A 19,263-nucleotide genomic window follows, 5' to 3' on the forward strand; every position below is an offset into this window, starting at 1 on the left:
TGCCACATGATGTATATGCAACTGTATCGTACCTGCATACCAGGAGTTTATTATAATATATTTGAACTGTTCTCACAGGCATCATGACGGCGATGTGCAAGGAGCTCATCTAAGTCAGAGAGGCCAAATGAGAGACAGTGCCAAGGGTCTTGCTTGAAAATTTAACAGCCGGTGTTCAGTATCTCAGTGGTGAATGAAAGATGAGGAGGAGAATGGAAAAATCCTTTCCAATAGAAGATGTGGCAGCTTATATTTGATCCAATAGACAAAGAGGACTCAAATAACTTGAATTCATAGCACGTGCATTAAAAGGCTTTTTGTTTCCTGCTGAATCACTTGCAAGTTGAGGTAGTGAGGCACTGCACGGGTGAATGACCTGAGTCCCTGGGAGAAAAGGGAGGGAGAGACAAGAGGTCATAGTCCCTTTGCTTCCCCATGCTCCCCATTAGCAATTTCCCATATAATGTGTATTTCACGCCACGTGGCAGAGGCAAGGCTGTATGTTCTTCCTGTCCCTTTACCTTAGTATTTGTCTATCAGGGTATAAATTTTCCAGAGCAGGGCTGACACCTTCATAAATTTCTACTCAATCTTAGCACAGTGCCTCCCAGCATGGGCTGGAGTCTGCCAGGGCTGCTATGATGAGTACAATTACTGGATCACGGCTCACCATCTCTTCTTGTAACATGTGGTTGTCCAGTCCCAAAAGTAAAGCTCTTCTGTCCTGTGCACAATGTATGTAAAAGGCAACTAAGACAGATCCTTTCCGACATGGCTGTAGACCTGCTGTTGCAGTGGCCCACTGCTTTTCACAGTGATATATCTTCTTTCTCAAAGGATAAACCTCTTCTCCTGCCTATCCTTGTCCAGCTAAATCGCATTCATTGATGCACATATTTATTAATATATTCATTCACTCCTGCCTCTGTGATCTCAGCTTCCCCAGCTTGTGTTTCATCTCTGTTTGTTAACCCTTTACATGCTGCCAAACAGGACAGGAGCTCTTTAGAGCAGCTGTCTTGGTTTATCTGCTACTGTACTACTTAGTATCAGGGGATTTACTCTCTTTTTTGAACCATTCGCCATCCTATGAGAAAATAAAGCAATAATATTTATACTTCTGTATCACTGCCAACAGCTTTGAGGCAAAAAGGGCTCTTCTAATAACATATACTTTTTTGTAGAATGGCTCTTATGAAATACGTCCTTGTCATTTTTCTGGGACCATTCAGCAGCAAATGTCAGACAGGTTAATTATTATCATTTATTTGTGCAGGAAAGGTCATAAAAGTTGTCTGTGGTGGAGAGCACACACTCCTTGTCGCCAAAAAGCAGATGTTGCGTGAACAGAGGATTGAGAAGCCACCTGCTCATGTTGCTGTGATGCTTCTGCCTTCAAGCTAGAAGAGTCACTCCTAGAGTCAAGAGAAAATCTGGCCATGTTGTCCTGTTCTGTCCATCTCCACTCTGCTCCAACTGCTAAGGAGGGTGCTAATTTTGGACAGTCACTGAATTTTGTCCTCTGACCTTTTATTCTTCAAGAGTAGGACAGCCCATCACACACAATGTAATCCACAGCAGAATAAGCCTCAGGAGGAGAGGATGTTCTCAGACAGCAAGATAAAATCTCCTAAAAAGAGTCCTAGTTATCAAAGATACTGGGTGTCCTTGTCCTTTAATAAATCTTTAACCCAAAGTCAGCAGTGTATTTCCATTTTGTAAACATTAACTTTTAGGTCAAGTGGGAACATAGATGTGCATGGGTTAATCACACACTATTTCACTCCATGCTCCTCCTAGTCAAAAGAAATGACTGAACTTTGAGTTGGATTGCCCACACAGCCCAGGCTTTCATTTGGTTGATCTAGTCAAGAAAGAGCGTGTTTTTTATTTATTTATGAATTTGTCTCGTATCCAACATCTTTTTGAGAGAAGTCCGTGGTGGTATGCTGAGAAAGGATTTCCCTGTAGAATTTCAGTAGGTATGGAACCAGAGTTTCTGTGCATCGATAAGTCCAAGGGCCACAAGCAGCTGTGTCTTAGTGATATAATGCTAAAGCAGGAAAAAGAAAGCACATTTCTGTACTTAACAGTATTTGCAGCAGGAGCTGACTAAGCCACTGAACTGCCCAAGCTAGATTTCAGAGTCTCTTTGATGCCACAGATAGCTCTGATCATTTAAACCAACTTACAAACATACTGGGGTACTTTACCTCAAAGCTGCGTTAAAGCACATCTTTCAGAAAACTAATTCTACCTTGACAAACCTCAAACAATGATATATCTGCTTTTTTCCATTAACTGTTTCAGGCATCATCACTTTCGCTGTTAGAGAACTACCTCTAATTTCAAGATCCCTTGAGACTCAGGTTCTGAGAATCATGGTTTATTTCAGCTTTGCCTGCACAACACAAAGTCCTTATGCTGCTCATACACCCATAGTGACGGAGATTCTTCTTAACTTCTTCATTGGATTCTCATGTACCCTAAAGAAACATATTTTCCCCATTGGCTGATTAGATGTTAGAATAAATCCACAGCAGTGCAAATGGATAATACTAAGAATCCCACTTTGGGTTTTGTTCTCCTTCCCCTCTTCCACCTGATGTTTTTTTCCCAAAGCAGTGTCTGTCTGAGGACCTCACGCACAGTGCTGCAGCAAAGCACACCCTAGGGAAAGCTTTACCTCTGAGCGCTTTCTGGTAACTTGCCAGCCAGTGACAGGTTCATCAATAATGATAATGGCTTTTTGTCAAAGAGAACTAGTGCACTAAGCCACAGACATGCTCAACTGTACAGAGGAATCAAAGTAACTAGTGTCCTCATAAGGAAAGTGTGACAGCAACATGACTTCTAACGGGAAGAGCTGGCTAAGAAAAGAAATAAAAGGATTAAGCTCCCTTTTCTGAAAAGCAGAAGCAGATTTCTGCCAGTAAAGTCTGCCACCTTATCAACTGAGAAATGGGGATTCAAGTGCTGACTTCAGTGTACCTCACCGAACAAAATCTATTGACTGCAGGCTACAACGCAGCAGTTTGTATCTCATTTGTGATAAATGGAGCATATTGCAGCTGCCTCTGCAATTATTATTACCAATAATGAAAATTTGTATTAAGCTTGCACCCAAAATTCCGTTACTAGATAGGTTTCATGTGCTTAAAGACAGTGGCAACTTTGCTAAAGATTGCTGCAAAGGGCAGCAACAAAAACATACACCCAAGAATTTAAGGTTACTGTATGCATGGGTTTCCTACTTTTCTGCATGGAAATCAAGAGGGGCAGATTTGGGGGATTTTCCATATTTGGGACATACTCACGTTTCTGACTATCCCCTCAGTCATCAAACTGGTCATAAATCAACCAGAAAGCTCCGCAAAGTGCCTTGGGAAGAGGGGAGGCTCATTGTTTATTTGCTATACATTTCACCTGTGTGCACATGGGAAGTCTAACACATCCCGAATGTACCTGCATGAGCCTGCATTTGGGAGAAATAGCAACACAGCTCTTTCTTCAGGGACAATTTAAAGCTTATGTTCAGACATTTTAAGATAGAAGCAAAGTGGAAGCACAGAAGGGATGGGGCAGTGAGTAAGGGTAAAAATCCATGAAAAGAAGAACTGGGACAGTCACGGACCTGATCTCACCCTACTTGTAGTTGGCAGGCTAATGGTGGCTGCAACAGCTTCTGCCAATTTCTGCATTTTTTCTTATTTATAATTTTCAGTCCATTCTGCCTCTGCATTACATTTAGGAAAATAGAAGCTACCACTCAAAACAAAAATCATATGGAGCTATTTCAGGAGAGCTGCAGTATGTGCCATTCATGTAAATGTGAAAACTACAAGACAGGGATTCTGCAATTATCCAAACCCCAAGCATGGAGAAACCATTAAGTTTCAGGATTGTATCTAAACATAACTTGAATATGCTAATATCCTTAACTCAGCCCTGATAAAATACTAAAAGTGTAGGTACAAAATGCATGGAAAAAAACACACAAGTGTTTTAAAAGCAATCTATTCTAGTCTGGGACCACAAATGCTAAAGCACCATAATCCTGGTCAGACAGGTCTACAGCCATTTTTCAAGATTACAGATAGAGAACAACACAGAAAGTTAGCTTTTGCCCTTCAGAATTATAACCAAGTGAGAACTGTCTAAAGGATTTCAATGCATTAAAATTAATTATTAAGTTAGATGATTTGTTTACATAGGACAGAGTTAAGGTTGGTGATAGTACCAGAATAAGTACTGTGACAACACAAATAGCTTGGAACGACTCTGATTACTCGTTTTCTTGAAGTTAAACACACAGACTAAAATTAACAAGGATAAACTCTTTAATTTCCGGTGTATTGAAAGCGCAACAATTTGATCAACAGATACATCAGAGCTTTGTCTCCCAGGAAGCCTCCTTCACTTTGCAGATGGGATAGTGAGACTGATCATGAAGTCAGTTGTCAGGCCACACAGCAAGTCAGTTCAAGAGTGGACGGAGATATCCTGGGCAGAGTTCATGGAGATATCATGGGTGGATGAGTGAGCCCAGACAGACTTAGTTGAGCCTGAGGCAGGAGCTCCAGCCTCAAGGAAACTTTTCTCTCAGTCTGCTAACCTTCTATTGCTTGCCCACATGTTCTACTTTTCTTCTGTATTATTCCCTTTATCCTCTCTCCCTCCTATCACAACACCATCTTTTTCTAATTTGCTCCTAAATCCTGACTGGCATCACGTTCAGTGCCACTGATGCACAGCACCTATGTGTTCTCTCCTCTTCCTGGAGTATGAACTGACCTTCGCAAGATTTCTCACACAAAGACTTTGTTTCTTCTTTGTGGAGCCTCAGGAGCAAAATGCACAAATACACGTAAGCTGCAATGAGGGCTCAGACCACCCTACAGCATGCTGGGAAATGGCCCTTTTTTCATTAATTGAAGTGGGCTACTGTGTAGAGTTGCTCATTCCAAATCAAAGACCTGTGCAACTGTTGCTTCATGCAGCCTCTTATACTAAATGGCCTCCCTTACTCTGCAACACTTCCAATTCTGCTAAGAAAGCCACAGGGTGAAGGAAGAAATAGCCCCAGCTTTCTTGTTCTGCTCTGCAGTTCCTCGGCAACCTGAGGGAGCCCAGATCTAGTTACCCTAAGACAGAACCTGACCTTGAGAAAATAATTCCAGCTTTCATTGTCAAGGGAGCAGACAGAGACATTGCTGCTGTCATGAGCTGCATAGCTCAGACATGGGTTATCTGCTATGAATATTTCAGTAACTTATTTTCCCTAATTGTAAAGTAAATGTAAACTAATAACCTATTTCATACAGGCCTCTAAAAACTTATTGCAGTCATGTCTGCAAATGCTCCAAGACCTTTCTGGAAATGGCCTAAGGAAAAGCAAAGTATTCAGATTTTTAATCAGTTTTACTGGTGTACCCAGCTGTCATTTTTGTGCCTGATTAGTGGCAATAGGCAGTTTTCCACTTATTTCCAAGCAGCTGCTAGAGAAGAGCTGCAGGCAGATGTAATCTGGAGACTGCAAAACTCTGCTTACTGTCACTTTCACACCAGCATTTTACTTTCTTCTATCCCCATTTGTTAATGATCTGTATTTATATCTAACTCTAGCTCTTAGTTGGCCTTTGCCAGAGGCTTAACCATTAGAGGTAACTGTGAGGAAGGAAGGGAAAGAAGACACTGCCATAAATCAGGCTTTTGTCACTCCATATAATTATGAGGTGAGAAACCATGCAAAGCTTGGGCTATTTAGGAAGACATGAGCTTGCACAGTAGATCAGACCAGGTCAAGTCTCTTTTTATCCTTTGTACTAAATGTGAAAAGCAAACATCCCTATCACAGAACTTTCCTTCTAATCATGCTCAGTTTCTACTTTTTAAATTCCCTTTTAAATTTCTACACATTTTAATTCAGAGGGTGTTCTTACATTTCATGTTTCCTGAATCCACTAAGCTCTCGGGCTCAGTAAGACTATTTCACATTTGTTCCAAATAAACACTGTATAAAAACATACTTTTTCCATAAGCTTTCAATGCATTGCCTTTTAATTTAATATTAAGAACAAGGCCGCACTCAATTACGAAAAGATAAACAGGAATACTTGATTCACTTTGTCCTCTACAAGGTAAACAATTTTAATTTAAGCAGCAGAATTAATACCACTTGTTTTCTACTCATTATTTTCTCTTTAAGGCTTCAAAATCTTTTTTCATCTCTTGCTTTTTTCTTTTATCCCTTTTGAATAGGGCTAGGCAGTGTGTTCCAGGTGAGACAACATCATTCATTTAAGGAAGGCATTTATTATTTTCCATTCCTTACCCTTTTGCTCACTTGTTCACTTCACTGTACATAAGAAGCCCACTCAGTGTCATCTTTCTTTCAGAGGTAAGATAATGTAATTAATTGCAAAGACTGTCCATAACTTTTCCAAAATGGAGAAAAAGATGTCACATATATGTGCTGTGTATGATGGAGTCTCCCACAGCTGTGTGAGAGGCATTCAATTTATTGCACACTTTCCCAAAATGTTCCCATATAAGCAGACAGCCTGCAATCCTAAGAAACGCTTCAGGCTTCAGATTAGATTTCTGGAAATTCTTCCCCAAGTCTTTTCCAGAAAAACTAGCTTCAGCAGTTTACCTGGCCAAAGCATAATATCATTTCATTCTGCTTGACATAAGCATTACTGTCTTTAAGCATCCAGTCAGATTGGGAATGTCGTTAGGAACTCAGAGAAGTCATCTTCCACTTCTTCAGCACTCAATCATAATGAAGGCTCTTCAGTGTTCCTCCTCCAAACCTTTTCCTTTCAGAGAAGCCAGGAATCTAGAGACATGAAAGATTAGTTGTCACATCAGAATCAGCATGAGCTCCCTCTAGCCCACATGTGAGTGCCTGTTACCAAGTCAACTGCAATGCCTTCCTCTGCCACACCATCTTGAGAATCAGGACTAAAATGCTTAAGCTTACTGCTAGAGGAGCACCATCAATTAAACAAGATGCAAAATTTAAGCATAGCTCGTTTGTTCTATGGAGCTCCTTAAGGCTTTTTGGCAAGCATTACAATAAAAGGTTTAATTTTGGGGGCAAATCCTAAATCAGTTAATTGCAGATTTCAAAGTCCACATTTCCTCCAGGATTCAGATGCATACAAAAACTTCTACTCCATTTTTAAAACTATAAAATAATGTTACCAAGTTCTGTTAAACAGCTGTTGAGACTTTATGCCTTCTAATCTGAGACAGCAGCACTTCACCGGTAGTTGAAAGTACAGTTTTATCAATTGCTGAAAGCTTTAAGAAAATAATCATAATAGAAATGGCTCCAACAATGTAAAGGATTAGCACTCCTGCTTTTGCAGCCAATCTGTAGACACCACTTACCCCGTGACAATGAGTGCTTACAAAGAAAATCTACTTCAAACCATCAGAAGCTTCTCTGGCTTAAGAGTACTTTGAACAGATTTGCAATCCAATGCAGCTGTGAATCCCCAAAAGAAAATATGCACTGCTTTCTAATGCTGTGTAAGATGTTTGTCCTATTGGTGGCATCATACAACTATTTGATTACAATCCAGAATAACTTTTAGATATCTAATTACATACAAGCAGAAAGACCAGGCCCAGTAAACACGTCCTCCCAAAACAATTCCACACTCTCACAGGAAATACAGTACATTAAAATGGAAGGTGTCAACCAAGAACTACAAATCACACCAGGAGAACATGGGCATGCATGGAAGGTATGGGATGAAATTATAATAAAAAGTATATTATTTAGGTTACACACTTCACTGCTAAACTGAGAAAACTAAAGAGCTTACTCAAAATAGAAATCCACTAAAAAAATAATTTAAATTTAGTTAGGTTTTTCAGGCCCAAAACTCAAACAGATATGCAAGGTATTCATTCAGGAATTGTTTCGTTCATCTCTGAAAAGCAATCATCTCTAATGGAAAAATCAAGTAGATTTTGCACAAAGGTTCATCTCATCTAAACTGCTTTGGGAATTCAAACAGGAAAAATGCAATCATTGTAACTAAAAAGCAGCAGAACACCATAGCTCAAAACTTATCTGCTTTAGCATTTTTTATATCAAAGTCACTAATTAAGAGTAACAATTATTTATTTTTCAGAGATCTGATCGAAGCCATAGCTACAATTTGAAACTTATCATTCTTTCATCCTGAAGAAGTCTGTAACAGAAATACCTCAAAACACGAATGATCGAAGAGACCTATTGTAGAAAACCCACAAATACATTTGTAAGACTTACATTAAGTAGATAATTTCAAATAATAACATTAAGAGGTTATAATGAAATCTCCAGTTTCAATTTGGATTTTGTCTCTTTAAATAGGGCTGTCCACTGCTCAAGATCTGCTTTAAGCTTTTGAGCTGTTTTCAGTGAGTTTGGTGAAAGTAGTCATCAGAAAGCTGTAATCTTCGACACGTGGCCAAAAGGAATATAAAGTTAATCCCTGGCTAGTGACTACAAATGATCAAATAATAAAAATCTTACATTATGCATCAAGAAGAACCAGCACACAAGCAGATTTCTGCATTAAGCTATTATCCCCATGAAAGGGAGACTTAATTTCACTAGGATTTGGGGTGGAAGGGAGAGGGGAGGAAAAAAGGCATAATGCAGAACTGAAAGAGGAAAAAGCAAATTTATTTTTAAAAGGCATAAAAAATGCTCAGAGAAAGTAAGCGTTTTGTAATCTGTGAGTATTTTTTCCCCACTCTCCCTAAGGGGCTTTCAGCACAGCTATATCTAATGATACATTTGCTTGTATTTCAGTGGTGCTATTCACGGTAATTTGCAAGCACCTCACAGATATGATAAGTGGAACCCTCCTACTCTCTGCATATGGGAAGGTAGGGGGCACAAAAAGTTGAAGTGGCCTGCCCAAACCAGAAGAGTAATTTTGCTAGTTCTTCACCAACTGTACTGAAAACAGTTAATTCAGTCATTTAGGAATGAATCACAAGTTGCTATCACACTGCCATTTTCATTGTGGCTCCACTAGTTCTATGAAAACTACCTGTACAAAACAAAACACTAGTCCCAGCTGTGCAAAAAAAAGCCTTTTCATTGACCTCCAGGACATCATCTCTGGCCTAAATCTGCAACCAAGCAGCCTAAAGCTGACAGACCTGAAAGAAATCGTATTTACCCATTTTACTTCACTCTTGCAACTTCTAGTATGTTAGCATACTTACTTATTTTACTGCCAATCACATTACAGACAACTACTTCAACAGACAAAAATCAGCCTTTTTTCTGTCTATTGAAAACAGCTGTGCTCCCATAGACTTAAAAACTCAAGTACCAGCATAGATTATCATTTAAATCACATGAAGCCCATGTTTTAAAGAGGACTCTGTCAGCACTTCACATTACACAGGGAGAAACAAAAAAGGAGGAAAAATTACAAACCTGATTGCCATCTCTTAAGAAGTATCGCTTCTCTATGACCTGTGAAAAACAGAGAATGACCTTAGCTGGCACAGCATATGCAGATTCCAATCAACACTTCACACCTGAGCACTGAAACTCACAGCTAAATGAGACAAGGTCTGAACCCACATCTCCTGCACCAGGCCTATTGCTTTAAGCGCAATGCTCTATTATACACAGGAGTTGCCATCTCCTGCCATTCTTAGTAAACCTGTGTTATCCTCAACTTCCACACACCTGATTTAGTTAGCACCCTTTAGTAACTGAGGTGATGGTTTGGATGTCTCCTTACCGCATCACAGTCAGTTATTACCACCGCTCTCTGCAGGTGAAGCTGTTCTGAGCACTAGAAAAAGTTCGTTCTGCCTGTGCATAACAACTCAATGGTTCTGAGTAGCCCCTGCCCATAAGGGATGCTTGAGACAAGGCAGCCCGACTCGCTCTCTGAGAGCAAAGCACCAACTGTCTGTGCTGATGGATACCTATGGAGGCAACACCATTAATCTAAGAATCAAAAAGCTATTTTTATCACCCTGTACAGCCTACACCCACCTCCAAAGAAAATGCAAGCCAAATTGCCTCTTTCTAAAGTGTGCTCTGTTACAGGAGGTGATCTGCTCCACTATGATCTCTTCGTCCAGGGTATGCTTAAACTAGAGCATTCCTTCTGTCATTTTCACAGTAAGCCTTCGTGCTCTCTTGTGCAGGAAGGGAGATTAATATGCCAGATTTCTTCATTCTTCAAAGCTGGCTTCAACTAGGAGCAACAGAACCTACCAGAGCTTTGTAACTCCCCACATTACTACCTTAGCATAATGCAAACCCTCTGCCCTACCAAAGAACTCCAAAAGCATATGCAGAGTGTCCCTGCACATCTGTGAGTTCTCTTTCATTGCTCTAAGCAGATCAAGAATCAAACCTTCAAGCAGATCAGCTATTTTCTGGAGGTTTCCAAAGGTAGATCAATCTTTGGCCTCTCCACACTTGGCTTGAACCAAATAAAAAAATGGAACACGAAAGGAGCAGCTGACTGTTGTTCCATGTTCAAATGACAGATAGTGTTCAATACACAGAACAATAAAATGTAATTTGACTTGACTTACCTTATCAAAAAATCTACTTAGCTTGACAGCATTGGATGAACCTGCAGCTAGGTAACGAGGATTGGTGCAATCCTAGAACACACAGAAGACAAAAACAAATTCAGCACAAGGAAATAAATGCAAGGAATCACAAGGAAATCAACATACCTTTTCCCCTGGCACATGCAATCAGTTAGGAACAACACTGTATCTGCTGATTTCTGCTCCACAGTCATTTGAAAGAAAAGTTCAACTTCTGTTCTCTGAATCAATCAGAGAATTCTAAGTGCCCCTCTACGTGCTCCACATCTTCCTTCTGCCACCAGCTATACAGCTGGCGAATAATTTCTACAGACTATACAAGAGATTGTGCATACGTGTGTATGTATATACAAGCATTGACACAGTACATGTATATTTTTTATACATATATACACACACACACATATACACACACATATACATATAAAGTGATCTCAGTGTTTCATTCAAAGGTAGTCTGTGTCAGAACTAAGAACAGGGAAGAGAAAACTCCCAGTCATCAGTTCTAAGCTTCAGTGACCTTACCTAACACCCCCTATACCTCCCTATAGTGGAACAAAGACAATCATTTCATCAAGCAAGGGGGATGGCCAGTCAAAATTTGCATGACTCCAGCATTACTGAGACAATCTCCAAAAGCCCAATTTTTGTAACATCATCTTTACTTACCAAAAATTGAAATCAGTCCCATATAAAAGAAAAACAACACTGGTGATAAGGGTACTAACCAAATTTATCTCTTCAGCATTGAAATCCTCAGCCAGGAAAGCTGTTCTGGTCAAAACTTCATTGCGCTTCGTTTCTGGGATCTGATCCAGCTTAGTTCCTATTACCAGCAGTGGAATCTGGTTATCAGCAAACTGTTCACGGTCATAGTCACTGATGAGGAAAACAAATACAATTCTGAATGAAGTGATGGTCATGTAAGTGGGTACAGGGGCATCATCAGCTCCCCTGTCTCTTTCAAATAGCAGTCATTTATTTAGTAAGGGTCATTATCTATCTGAGAATGTGCTGTAACTGTATATTAAGGAAGGTCTTCTGCATCTAAGTCATTACACAGGAATTGAAAGGAAAAAGAAACCACATGAGTTTGATTTCTTCTCAGCATAGATGAACCACAGGAGAAATGCTAAGACAAGCAGGCAAGAAACTGGAATTCCAGTATTGTGCCAAGTGTATGCAGCAACCAGAGACAGACCAGGGAGCTACCATCTCTGAATATCTAAAGTTCCTACATACATACAGTTTTTAAGGATGGACAATGAAATAAATTGCAACGGTGAAACACTACTCCTTTCTACCTTAGATCAAAGAGGGTTGCAACAACAGTTCTGTGGTGGCAAGTTACTAATTGTTTTGCATTTAAGTAAGGGTAGCCACTACGAGCTGAATTCCAACAAGCTTTGATTCAGATATATGAATAATGATCAAAGATAGCCTTTATAAAATTAATAGTATTGCAATTAAATGTGATCACAAAATCAAGCTCCAATCATTCCCCTCAGCTAGGATAATGACTTGTATGCCATTTTTACCTGAATAAAGATTTCCAGAAAGTAGTTTTACAACGAACAGCAACAACTTAACTAAGCAATTGCTAGTGGCTGAACATCTGTCCCTGACAGAAGCTAAGCTTCTGAAAACTAAATCAATTGTGAAGAACCTGTATGTGGAAAAACTGGACAAATCTGTAGTTTATATAATGCAAACCCTCCTCCTGTTCTCTCACGTTTCTACAGAAACACCTGTGTACCAGCACAGGCAGAAAACAACTGATATTCTTACCACAAAAAGCTACTCCTCATTATTGCTTCCCAGCTCATGTGTGAGCTTTATCAGTGATCTGAAAACCTCCTTGACTACATGTGTAACAGGAGCATGAAGTTACAGGAGAAAATACTTGACAAGATGTTAGAAAGCTAATTATGAACATGCTGTTTAAGCAGAGTTTTCTAAACTTATTTTAGCCATACTCCTGAAGTGATTCCCCCACTCAAACCAGAAAAATAATTAAGTGAACTTCCTCAGTCTTGGTGCATTGAGGGAAAGCCTTTTGGAACACAGACATGCCAACCTATGATGCTTCCTTTACAAGGGCTTTGCACATCTCAGTACAGACACACAGGTCTACATCAGTGTAACCATAACAGAGTAACTACATCAGTGGACAAAGGAAGGGCTATGGATATCGTCTATCTGGACTTCTGTAAAGCCTTTGACAAGGTCCCTCACAACATCCTTCTCTCTAAATTGGAGAGATATGGATTTGATGGGTGAACTGTTTGGTGGATGAGGAACTGGCTGGATGGTCACACCCAGAGAGCGGTGGTCAATTGCCCAGTGTCTGGATGGACACCAGTGACAATTGCTGTCCCTCAGGGGTCCATACTGGGACCAATACTTTTTAATATCTCCATCAATGACATAGACAGTGGGATCGAGTGCATCCTCAGCAAGTTTGCAGATGACACCAAGCTGAGTAGTGCAGTTGACACGTCTGAGGGCAGGATGCCACTGAGAGGGACCTGGACAAGCTTGGGAAGTGGGCCCATGCAAACTTCATGAGGTTCAACGAGGCCAAGTGCAAGGTCCCACACCTGCGTCAGGGTAACCCCCGGTATCAATACAGACTGGGGAATAAAGGGATTGAGAGCAGCTCTGTGGAGAAGGACTTGGAAGTACTGGTGAATGAATGACTGGACATGAGCTGGCAATGTGCACTTGCAGCACAGAAGGCCAGTTGTATCTTGGGCTGCATCAAAAGTAGCATGGCCAGCAGGTCAAGGAAGGAAATTCTGCCCCTCTGCTCTGGTGAGACCCCACCTGGAGTCCTGTGTCCAGCTTTGGAGCCTCAGTACAGGAAAGACATGGACCTGCTGGAGAGGAGGCCACCAAAACAGAGGGCTGGAACAGCTCTCCTATGAGGACAGGCTGAGAGAGTTGGGGTTGTTCAGTCTGGAGAAGAGAAGGCTCCGGTGAGACCTTATTGTGGCCTTTCCGTACTTAAAAGGGGCCTCCTAAGAAAGATGGGGACAGACTTCTTAGCAGGGCCTGTTGCGACAGAACAAGCGGTGATGGTTTTAAACTAAAGGAGGGGAGATTCAGGCTAGACATTAGGAAGAAATATTTTACAATGAGGGTGGTGAAGCACTGGCACAGGTTGCCCAGAGAGGTGGTAGATGCCCCATCCCTGGAAACGTTCCAGGCCAGGCTGGACGGGGCTCTGAGCAACCTGATCTAGTTGAAGATGTCCCTGCTCATTGCAGGGAGTTGGACTAGATGACCTTTGAAAGTCCCTTCCAACCCAAACTATTCTATGATTCTAAGTCTTCAGGTATCAGGGAATGGACCCATTGTCACAGAGGCCTCAGACAAATGAAGGACACCATAAACATATTTTCCTTTAGAGCAAAGTCTCTGCCATACAATTTAGGAATCTACTGGCAGAATGGTCTGATTGGCAGTGTAAAACAAAAAGAACAGTTATTGTCCTTGATACTCTCAATTTTTTTGTCTTTCTTTCTTGAAAGTCTAGCCACATCTAATTTTGTGTGGACTTTAAGTAGCCTTAGGTATGAACAAAGACTTCCACAACAGCTTGGAATTACTGTGCCTTAATCCCGCATGTTTGTTTCTCACTCACCCATTTGTCACAAGAACTCCTGTTGGAGCGACATCTCTGTTGAGTGCTTCCAAAGACCAGCGATACAAATTCTGGGATGATTTCTTGTTAGTTAAGTCATGCACTAAAATTATCCCTAAAGTGAAAGAGAAGACAGCAAGATGCTATTTAATGATACATATTTTTTCCAGATCTTACCAAAATGACATCTGCACAATCCCAGATATCTGAGAATGAAGACAGGGAAGTATAATCAGTTCAGTTACAGTGAACGCGTAAAGCTGAAAATATCAGGATGCAGTAGGTTTCTTTTAAAGCTGCTTAACAGGAATTGGATAAGAGCTAAGAGAAAAATCTCATGAAATGAAGGAACAAACAGCCACCTCAGGGTTTAATCCATAAGAGGCTTGCAGGCATTCCCTGATTCTGCTCTGTCTAGTCCTAATGATACTGACCCTACATTTTTTAGAACTATTTCTATGTATTTGGGGAGGCATACAAAGGGGAAACAGACTCTGATAAACTTTCACAGTCCACCAAATGGCTGGTAGAAACATGAATTAATAACATTTTATATATTTAAGATTAAGCTTCTGCCATTTTGCATTACCATGATCCTTCAAAATGTAAATTCTGAGACAGAAAAACAGCTAGCCAAACTTTCTAGCTGTGCTATTAACAGACACCCACTTCCGATAACCACAGTTCCTAACTCAATTACCAACTCCTGCTAGCAAATATCTTCTATTTATTCACACCTTCTGCAATCTGTGGAATGTTCTCACTTACTCCAGACTTCAAACCATCATTAACTCAAAGACAAAATGGAATTATACTCCTTGTCTTCATCAGGATTTGTTCTCAACACACTTCACAGTCCACTGGTAGAAAAAATTTGTTCATTTAATCTTTCACTTTTACTCCCAAAGGTGCCACCCACTGTACACAGTATGAACAGACCACATTTCTACAAACTTTCTTCACTACCTCACACAATTCTGCACAGACTTTCCTATGAGAATATCCAGCATAACATGACCATAGCCCTCTTTCCAAGCATTTAATTCAGGAACAACATAAAAATGCAACTCAACTGTGTATCTCCCCCCAGCATAGGGAGAAAAAGCCTGACACAACACAACTCGGCCTACAGCAATGGATTCAGAGGCACTGCTGTGTAATCTGTGAGAAGCACTCTCCACCTCTGCACTCTCCACCTCTACACTCTCTTCCCCAGTTATGTTTCTGATTGGCCAGTTCCCTTATCTGGTTCACTGAAAACCTATGGAGTTTAGTTGCACCAGCAGAAAAAGACCGTGTCAACATCAAAAAAGGTCAGGCAGGACCAATGGCTACTCAAGGCAAATTTCCTCCCCAACTAAAGTCTGCAAGCCCCAGCCTCACTGCCAAGTCACTGTCCTGGAGTATCATAGTCCACACACCAGACCCAGGGACACCAAAGCTTCTAGAAGACCTGCGGTTAAAACAAAGCAAACTGTATCCGACCTGGTCAACAACCAGGTCTCCCTGGCAGTGCGCACAGAGGCTGCCACAATCAAACATTAACTGTCTTTTGATCTCAGTTTTTTCAGAGCACTGCAAGCCCGGAAAGCACAGTCAGACAGAAGGAATGCATTCATCTTCTCTTCTTACATCAGGTCAGTCAGAGGCAATTTGTGAGACAAGCTCTAATGAAGGAATTAATCTAATGAATGAAACCAGAGCCAAAGCTAACTACCAAAGTCAACAGTTCTCATATGTGAACTGCCTAATAGTATCTTTTCAGCATAGGAGATAAATAACTCTATCTTAATAACGTCATCAATTATAATTTAGATACGTAAGTTCAACATTTCATCTCCGAATGGGCTGTTCTAGAATGTTTCCAAGTCTGACCCACACTCACTGGCATACTGTGGATTTGGTGTCAAAAATAAAAAATATTTTTTCATATACCAAAGCAGCTTGCTTTGAGGGCACAACTCAACTCAAACCTTATTTACAGAGGTCTGGTTAACAATAGAAGCAAGAAGTACCTACACACAGTTTTCCTCCTGGGAGAGGAGGAAGAAATAACTAGTTAAATAATCCCAGAGCAAAAACCATCTATTGTATAGCTTAACATATTATTGAAAGGCCCTCAAATGACTTGGAACAAGGAATGAGAATCAAACAGAACATTTGAGACAGTTTTTCAAAAGCAGTTGTTAATCTAGTATACACATATTTTTAGTGAACTATCCTTGGATGACAAAAAGTAAGAACTGAAATACTGCATTATTAGCTTCGTAATATCTTATTTGCTCTTACTAGTGGCCCAGATGAACTACTAAGCCTTTAAGTAAGTATCTCAACAGAAAGCATAAAATACTACTTTCCATCCACAGCAAGTTGCAAGATTCAAATATTTAAAATAATATGGCAAATTAAATGAGTACATAGATAATCAGCATACTGCAATTTTATGGGAGAAAAGTTCAAATTTGCCAGCGTAGGATATCACTAACAAAGTTCATATAAATTCAAATAATGATTTCCCTGCTGGAGTTTTTGGAACTGAACAGACAATAAAATATAAATCATATTTCTGCATGTATATCAGGCCTAGAAAGGTGAAGGCAACCTTTATGTCTGCAAGTGTCGCTGGAAGGGACATCACTGCAACTTCAAAAGGCTCCTTGTTGCGCCTGCTGCACAAGACTGTAGGAAAAGGCTGATGAAGCTCATCTGGACAGGTTTGCCTAAAATAGCTTTCCAGTTAAAAACTGAATCCATAAAATTATGCTTACAAATGGTATCATTTTTTTTTCCTGTATAAACATACTGGAATTAGAAAAGAGAACACTATAGCCCTCAGCCAGACTTACGGGAATCCTATCTCAGAACCAAGTGACTGCTTGTAACAGAATAAGTGATAAAACCAGACTTACACTAAGCAAACTTACCGTTCAGCAGGTTATAAAATACTGCTCGTGTGCTTTTCACACTAGTGGCACTACCCACTGAACCTCCAACATCCCACAGCTCAATGTAGTAGGTCTTCTCTTCTGGAGTCCCTTCTTTGTAGTCATGGATCTGATGAAAAATTCACAGCATACATAACCACAGCACCAGTTCACAGGAGTTAATCCACACAACACTTTCACATTCAGCTGAAAGGATTATTGGATAGAAATTTGTAAATTCTCATGTTGACACCATTTCAAGTCTCTCACGTAGAAGAAAGATGGAATGAGTCAAGCAGTGGCCACTGGATACCATAGTTCTTACATGAGATGGAGCTTGGTGAGTCAGCAGGAAGTATCTTTTCCACCTCAGTATTAACCAGCCTAATGCCTCATGATGTGCTTGGAAATAACATATTGCCAAAGCAGATGAGAAAGGAAGGTCCTGACTTCTTACAGTTGTTAAAACATACATGGTAGTACCACAAGAATATTAACACAGGTGACCACATCGGATTCCAACTACCCACATCTTTTTCCTCTCCAAATTCTCATTGACATCTCAACTGAACTAATCAATCAACAATTTTTGCCCCAGGATCTGCTAGGTAGTTTTGCTCCACAGTCAACCAGGATTGCCATGTTTCTTTCCCTAAATTCTGGAAATATATTTTAGCATTCTTTGAGGTGAAACTCACAGACAGCAAGACAGGGTCACTCCTAACCTATGGCAACACACTTCAAGGAGAATGCAGCAAAGAGCAATGAAGGGAGAAAGCATTTATCACCAGACCAGGAGGACTGTAGGTTGGGCTGAAAATATATTAGATTAATATCCTCATTCCTTTAATAGTAGGTCCTGCAATGAGGAGAAAGGAAGACAAGCAACCCTATGGTCATGGTCAATACCCTCAAATTAAACAAGCAAATTTTTTTTCCCCCTGATATGTTTGGCTGACAATTTAGTTGTGCATTAAGAGTTTCTCAGGGAGGCACGGTTTAAGTTCCTTGCCTTCTGACTTCCATGACTTGCAACACACCAGTGGCCACTGCAGTAAGTGGAGGTGCTATGAATGACAAATATCTTGTTTGCTTTTAGCAGCCTTGAAAGGTCGGTGAAAACTTGCTCACACAAGTGGTTGGCTCACATTTAATGCTATTTGCTTCAAAAGATTGTTTGCTCAGCAAAACAAAACACTAAAATACACTTCTTTCTGGGGCAGTGAGTAATGAAAATGAAAAAAAAAAAAAATGAAGTCAAGTCCATTCTCTTGCCTTAGGCTTTAACCCAAGAGTAGCAAGAGGTCTGGCACATCACCTACTCGAACATCCACCGAGCAGCCCACTGTCCACGACGGGTTTCCCAACACCTGGTTATGGCACAAGAGGTGAACAAGCGAAGACTTTCCGACACCTGCAAGTGCACACAGAGGATAAAACCCCCTGGGAGATCACACTAAGGTAGGTAAAAGACACCGAGGGGTAACGGGGAGAAGAGAAGCACTGATGAAACGTGACAGTCCCCTCGCCTCTCCCGGTGGCGGCCGGTAACGGCCACCGGTCAGTGCCCAACGCTCGGGCCAGCGCAGAGGGAGGAAGGCGCGAAGCCCCGAGGACCAGAGTGGGCACCTGCACTGCCGGCCCCAGGATACGCGACGCGAGGCGGGTAGGGGCCCCAGCCAGCGTTACTCCGGGAGCGGGGGCTCCGGCCGGCGGATTCCAGCCGGGGGACGGGCGAGGTGGGCAGAGGGGCCGGGCAAGGAAGCGGCGCATGCGCCATCCGGCACCTCGGGGAGGGTGGCTCCCCCCGGCTCCGCGTTGGTGGGGATATGCCCCCCACCCTCGCCGTGCGCCCGCGCATTGGGCGGGAGGGGTATGGGAGGCGGCGGAGCAGGGAGGGGCACTTACCGGAGTCGCCCAATACCAGAACCTTGACCCTGTCCAAAGCCGCCATTTTACCCTACCTAGCAACAACCCTGCAGGCTTCCGGGCTGTCCCGGCGCCGCCAATCGCAACGCAGGATCCTTCTGCTTCACTCCACCCATTGGCTGGCTGCTCGAGCCCCGGCGTCGTTTTCACCCTTGATTGGTT

The 19,263-nt window shown here is 41.4% G+C and overlaps 1 protein-coding gene across 2 annotated transcripts; it reads right to left on the minus strand.

Moving 5' to 3' along the window:
* Positions 1 to 4,322: 4,322 nt before the first annotated feature.
* Positions 4,323 to 19,195, minus strand: RABL3 (RAB, member of RAS oncogene family like 3). Of its 2 annotated transcripts, none has more exons than XM_065856619.2 (8): positions 19,081 to 19,195; positions 18,495 to 18,586; positions 17,173 to 17,302; positions 14,249 to 14,363; positions 11,331 to 11,481; positions 10,582 to 10,653; positions 9,458 to 9,496; positions 4,323 to 6,841 (listed from the first exon to the last, which is right to left on the minus strand). In XM_065856619.2, the coding sequence occupies exons 1-8, from the start codon at positions 19,124 to 19,126 to the stop codon at positions 6,776 to 6,778; spliced, it is 711 nt and encodes a 236-aa protein (XP_065712691.1). In that variant the 5' UTR covers positions 19,127 to 19,195; the 3' UTR covers positions 4,323 to 6,775. The 2 variants fall into 2 exon arrangements, with proteins under 2 accessions (XP_065712691.1, XP_065712687.2); XM_065856615.2 differs by lacking the exon at positions 19,081 to 19,195 and adding an exon at positions 18,802 to 19,071.
* Positions 19,196 to 19,263: the final 68 nt, after the last annotated feature.

This window comes from Patagioenas fasciata, chromosome 1 (assembly GCF_037038585.1).
Source record: "Patagioenas fasciata isolate bPatFas1 chromosome 1, bPatFas1.hap1, whole genome shotgun sequence".
In the NCBI taxonomy this organism is placed as follows: Eukaryota; Metazoa; Chordata; class Aves; order Columbiformes; family Columbidae; genus Patagioenas; species Patagioenas fasciata.